General features: G+C 36.2%; 1 protein-coding gene across 2 annotated transcripts in view; it reads left to right on the top strand.

Moving 5' to 3' along the window:
* The window catches only part of bco1l (beta-carotene oxygenase 1, like), a 10,769-nt gene extending 5,052 nt beyond the window's left edge, over positions 1-5,717 (top strand). The window contains exons 6-11 of one of the 2 annotated variants that reach the window (XM_016247515.1): positions 571-788; positions 1,765-2,031; positions 2,748-2,853; positions 2,931-3,025; positions 3,136-3,247; positions 4,877-5,717. In XM_016247515.1, coding sequence (XP_016103001.1) covers positions 571-788; positions 1,765-2,031; positions 2,748-2,853; positions 2,931-3,025; positions 3,136-3,247; positions 4,877-5,034 — 956 coding nt within the window. In that variant the 3' untranslated portion in view covers positions 5,035-5,717. Of the gene's footprint in view, positions 1-570; positions 789-1,764; positions 2,032-2,747; positions 2,854-2,930; positions 3,026-3,121; positions 3,248-4,876 lie in introns of those variants that run through there. The other variant, XM_016247516.1, reaches the window with a different exon arrangement.
* Positions 5,718-6,611: the final 894 nt, after the last annotated feature.

Genomic DNA, 6,611 nt, shown 5'->3' on the forward strand with positions numbered 1-6,611 from the left:
TGGCCCTTTCTTTATATATATATATATATATATATATATATATATATATATATATACATATATAAGCAATGACATAATTAGAAAAGGCACAAAAAAATTTCAGATATGATCTTCACAGTCAAAAATGAACAGGAAATATGGAAATATAGAGCAATTTTTTGAGGAACAATCAGCCACGATGAAATTGTCTTTGATAATGTCTAAATGTATATCCAAATGCAAAACCTAATCAAATTAAGTAATTATATGTGAAAATATTCTTATAAGCAACACAGCCCTGTATAACGAAATAGTTGTTCTAATATATGTATTATTTTATATAGAAATAAATAGTGAATAATTTAGAGATGAATATAGTCTACTACATGAAATCCCCTCAAAATACAAAATATTAAAGAACAAATATTGTAGAAATAAAATCTGGTACATTCATTTCATTAAAACAAAAAATGTCACGCTTGTGATCTGCAGTCAGTTTTGACCACTAAATGAGAAATAACCAGAAGGTTAAATTGTAAATGGGCTATTTCAGAAAGAGCAAATACACAATGTATGTGATTCTTACTGCAGATAAAGAGAAGAAGCCAGCCCTCGGGAAGGTGGAACAAATTTGTTCCATTCCTTTCCGCTCCACCTTGTATCCGAGCTACTTCCATAGCTTTGGCATGACGGAGAACTACATTATCTTTGTGGAGCAGGCCTTCAAGCTGGATATCCTCAAACTGGCCACAGCTTACTTCAGAGATGTCAACTGGGGCAGTTGCCTGAAATTTGACAAAGATGATATTGTGAGCAAAACTTCTGTTTTGTCTAAAATAGTACTTCATCCATTCATCTAAATGCTTTAAAGGGGTCCTATTATGCTTTTTCACTTTTTTAATTTTAGTCAGTGTGTAGTGTGTATGTTTGGGCATAAAAAAGATCTAGAAAGTTACAAATCTCAAAGTCCACTCCAAATGGAAATGCTGCTGCAGAGTTAGTGCATCAGAGAAAACCAAGAAGAAGAGCTGCTGTGCTGTAGTGTAAAATTTTCGGCATGTCTAGAACAATTCTTACAAGTATAACATGGCATAGCTGGGCGCCGCGGACAGACGCCGAACGGCGTCGCCGGTGTGCCTACACTCATAGAAAATAATGTATTTGAATTTTAAAGTTGTGGCGCAATGCGACGCTGCGCTTCTCGTCCGGTGCGCGACCGCCTGAAACGCTGTTTTTTTTCACCTCCGTGCACAAACGTCTTTGTTTGGGCTTCCGAAAGCGGATGATGTCAGGAAACAGTGGTTGCAATTAATTTTTTAACTCTGTTCCTGAGCATTATTGTGCTTCATTGTTGTGAGCTATTGTGTGCTGCGCATTTTACTGAGGACAGCTTCCACAACATGAGGGAGTACAGTGCCGGATTCGCCCAAAAAGTTTTTGTTGAAAGACGGAGCAAGGGGCGTGGCAGTACTGAAACACTGTCTAAGCTGTTCGCCAATCACAACGCACTAGGACAGCTAACCAATCACAACACATTTTGTTTTTCGGAAGGTGGACCTTCATCAAAGCCAGAACTAATCGAGCCGTTTGTGCCAGCCTGGGGAGAAAGGTATTTTAATAATGTAAATTATGTGAAAAATAATGCGCTTTTCGAACCACCAAGCATGAGAGCATGTTCTAGTACACCCCCAAAACAAAATCAAGACTTTGTAAAAGAGCATAATAGGACCCCTTTAATAACTGTCCAAAATAGTCTAACAATTGTTGGTTTTGATCACCACATAGACACTGATCCATCTGGTCAGTAGGAAGACTGGGAAAACTGTGAGCACGAAGTACTACGCAGACCCATTTGTGATCTTCCATCACATTAATGCTTATGAGGAAGATAGCCATGTTGTCTTTGACCTGATCACATACCAGGACAGCAATCTATATGATATGTTCTATATACACAACATGAAGCAAGATGTTGACAAATTTATAGAGACCAACAAGGACTTCTCTCGACCAACATGTCAACGGTTTGTCCTTCCACTGAACATAGACAAGGTAAAACAGGAAATATAAAGATTGCAAATGCATTATTCTGACAATAATTCAAATTCAAGTCATTATGGAATTTAATAGTTTATCAGAAAATACAATGCGTTCATGTCTTGCCTATAATACAATTCTTTGCCTGTTTTCAGAAAAGCTTTGTGCAGATAAATTGTGGCAGGGGAACTCTTTAGCATATTTGTGACCCTGGACCACAAAACAAGTCATAAGTGTCAATTTTTCGAAATTGAGATTTATAAATCACATGAAAGCTGAATAAATAAGCATTCCATTGATGTATGGTTTGTTAGGATAGAACAATATTTGGCCCAGATACAACTGTTTGAAAATCTGGAATCTGAGGGTGCATAAAAATCTAAATGTAGAGAAATTTGCATTTAAAGTTGACCAAATGAAGTTCTTAGCAATGCATACTACTAATCAAAAATACATTTTTAATATATTTACAGTAGGACATTTACAAAATATCTTCATGGAACATGATCTTTACTTAATATCCTAATGATTTTTGGCATAAAAGAAAAATCTATAATTTTGACCCATACGGGGTATATTTTTGGCTATTGCTACAAATATACCCCAGCGACTTAAGACTGGTTTTGTGCTCCAAGGTCACATTTCTTTAGATAACTATAAATTGCATCAACACCATTTAATAGATTCAAACGGAATTGTGATTCAACAAACATTTTCTGTCATGCTATCAGGAAACTCCACCAGACACCAATCTGGTCAGATTGCAGGACACAACAGCCAAAGCAGTGCTGAAGAAGGACGGCTCCATCTACTGCACCCCTGACACTATTTTTGAGGGTGATTCCTATATTCAGAACTTTCGCATTTTTAAAATCTTTTTTTCCCTAATTTTGACCATTATTGTATGATTACAGGTTTAGAATTACCAGGGATCAATTACAAATTCAACAGTAAGAAGTACAGGTACTTCTATGGCACCAGGGTGGAGTGGTCGCCATATCCAAGCAAGGTAAATATTTCTAGCATTCTGGACATTTGCAATTATTCAAACCTATTATCTTGCTATCGCTGGCACCAATAAAATGCAATAATTTAGCAACATTAGCTCTTGTTATATAGATTGCAAAAGTGGACATAGCCACCAGGACACATCAAGTGTGGATCGAGGAGGAATGTTACCCATCTGAGCCAGTGTTTGTGGCATCTCCAGATGCTGTTGAAGAAGATGATGGTGAGTATATTAGTAATGTTTCTGCATAATAAAAGATTTAAAAGCAAATAGCTAGTTCAGTCATGATGGTGCAGGTTGATAGGTCCTTTAAATGCAATCTGCAGCAGTCACAACATTTATTACATGGCACAAGCTGATTGGCCTCTGCTGATTTTACAACCAATGAGATTGCTTGCTCAACATTAAAACAGTCTGATTCGGTGTTTGCTGTAAGCTGGTCCTGCAACATGCTATCAGAGTTCCTTTAAGGACCTCCAACTCCCCCAGCTCCACCTGTCTAGAGCTGCTACAGGATTTATGTATCTTACATGCTCATAGCAGCGTGTCTGTGTATCTATTGGAAGAGAGAGAAATTGCAAGCTCGTAGACAGGAGTGTGTTCGACCAAAGTCCCTTTCTCGGTTCGACTTGAGGCGGCAATGCACAGACCGATCGCTGTATGACATCAAAGCACCGCGAGAGCTACAGAGAGCAGATAGCTCCGCATATGTTCGAATCGCTCTCACGGTACTTTGATGTCCGATCGGTCTGCGTGCTGCTGCTTCAAATTGAACACACCTCATCTCACAGCCCACAGCCGGTCCATTTTGATGGCACACATGTCATCTGCGTGGAAGTTCTTCATTGTGAGTTAAACAGACACAAAGTTCGCAATTTGTAAAACAATATTGATTATTTTTGCTCAAGTTCGCTGACGAAGTTTCAATCAAAGCCACAGCAGAACTGTTTTGTGTCTCCGAGCAACACAGCGGTGTTTCGAGAATCGATACTGAATGAATCCACGTTTTTGAACGAATCAAGTGAGTCAATGATTCAGTAATCCATTCATAAAGAAAGTAATCATGTGCTTCATTTATGAATGATTGTCTAATGACTCGCTCATTAAAACAGTCATTTACCATCATCTACTGGTGGTTTGGTTTCATATTTAAAAGTATTGCATTTTCCCAACATTTTTTTACTTATATGTTCAAAAATATTTAAAACATTAATCTTGTAAAATTATTTATGAAATGTTGTGGTGTAAATGCATTTATGGCACCTCAGCTTCATTAAACATTCTGTGTAAATACATCTAATGCCACTTCAGATGCAGCTTCTGTTACCTCTGCAGTGTAAAGATGGAGTTTGTTGATAGTATGCACACTCTAATGTGAACATTAAAATTAGCAAAAATAAATTACTCCACTGCTCCCAAAAAGAAGTATGAACACCGATGACAACAGAGTTGCACTGTCCAAAAAGTTTGTGGTATAAATGTGCTTTTTTTACTTGAAGCATATGTTGTCTTTTTCCTTTATTTTGTTGTCAGAGTGCACCAGAACGCTTCATTTACATGTTAAATTCTCAAATTTTTTCTTCTGGGGGGGATGCCCCCAGACGCCCCTACAAAGGTCATATTCCGAACTATGTCACCTTTTTGACCTCTTTTGAGTTTGCAGGTACGTGTTTAAATCAATTTCAAATTTAGTCTCCCGCGCTTTTTGCTATTTATGTGGCACGTGTAGATGCTGCCTATTCAGAGTGATCCAAATTGGCCAGTTGTGAGGTTCCATGACTTACTATTTGTTCAAAGCTTTTGTAGTCATGCTGTCTTAACAAAACGTAAGTGATTTTTCTCAATTTTCAGGTGTTATCCTGTCTTCTGTGGTTTCATTCAATCCCCAAAAGCCTCCTTTCTTGGTGGTTCTAGATGCTAAGTCCTTTAAAGAGATCGCTCGTGCTACCATTGATACTGCTGTTCATATGGACCTGCATGGGCTTTTCATCCATGAGAAGTCGACCTAAAATGGACATCAAAAACAATCCAACAACCCATTTTTAGGGTGTTTTTTGTAAAGATACATAAGAGATATAAAAAGAGAAATCAGTATTTTTCTTCATAATCCTATGCAAACATTATTGATTTTATTATTGCTAATTGTATTATATTTTTTACAGACATTCTGGAAAACTCTATTGTTACATAGTAACATTATTATATAAAATGATCTCTCCTTAATTGTTTGTGACAATTGAGTATGTCTTAAGTAGGAAAAAAATTGCTTAAAGCTGTAAAGTTAGCATTTTATTATTTCTAATCTAGCATTGTATACTATGAATCAACCTGGCATTGTACACTATGAATATTGTTGGCTCTCTGACAAATTAGTATGTTTTTCATTTGTAAGTCACTTTGGAAAAAAGCATCTGCTAAGTGAATTATTATAATCATTTTATAGACCTCCTGTAAAACAGGCTATTGTGATACATTAAATGTAAATGACTAGTAAGATGATCTCTCCTGAACTGTTCATTGGAGTGGGTCAAAAAACACAGCTTTCTTTTACCCTTATTCTGTATATTGTGGTGTCCAAAAAGTATGGACAATTGTTCCTTGCCATTTTTGAACTGTTTTCACATTCATGTTTCATATACAGTCTATACAGAATATGTGCCTAATATTCAGATCTTTTCCTAATTTTTCTCATTTGTTGAATTACAGATCACTACACTAAAAGTGTTTTTTTTCAAAAATGTTTTATGTGAAAATAAAAACAAAAATATGATATTTGCTGAATTATTCATTTCATATTTGACATTATGGAGTAAATGTTTGTATACTAAGCTTCTGCCTGAAATATATTTATTCTGAGTATGAAAATTCACCAATGACCACTAACTACACTATAAATATGATTTTTCAAAGTTGTAAATAAAACAACGATTATTGGAATATGTTTTACAATAACTGTTACTATACTATTACTATACTATTTTAGTCTTTTTACTTAAAAATTTCAAATTCAATTCAGTGTGTTACTTGCCATTTCTTTGTAATTATTTCTGTATAAATTTGATAATATAATATTCCCAGTTCAAAATAATGTTATATATATATATTTTTTGTTACTTTTTTCTAAAGACAACACTGCCACCAAGTGACCAATCTTTGAGTGTCATACTGGTTATAGTTGACTTCCTTCCACCCCAGCTTTTGTAAAAAGAAAATTCCAAGAGTGTATGTGGTTGCTGATGTTTCGTCAAGTCTCCCTACATATATCTTAGGTTCTTTCTTGAAAGTGAGTTTAGGATTTTTTTTCTTTAAAAGTGTATGCACATTTTCCCTTAGCAAGCCAAACAATTTGAGGCAATATTCATGTCACAGGTTATGCACCAAACTTTAATACTTAGGGTTGGGTGTTTGTTCAAATAGGTGTTGTTTGCTTGACACGGCCATATCACCCTGTAGCCCAAGACTGGTTGCCCACTGAAGCTAAGCAGGGTTGAGGCTGGTTAGTACCTGGATGAGAGACCTCCTGAGAAAACTAGGTTGCTGCCTGCAGAGGTGTTAGTGAGGCCAGTAGGGGGTTCTGAATCACTGG

This window comes from Sinocyclocheilus grahami, unplaced genomic scaffold (genome assembly GCF_001515645.1).
Source record: "Sinocyclocheilus grahami isolate Dianchi unplaced genomic scaffold, SAMN03320097.WGS_v1.1 scaffold840.1, whole genome shotgun sequence".
Taxonomy (NCBI): domain Eukaryota; kingdom Metazoa; phylum Chordata; class Actinopteri; order Cypriniformes; family Cyprinidae; genus Sinocyclocheilus; species Sinocyclocheilus grahami.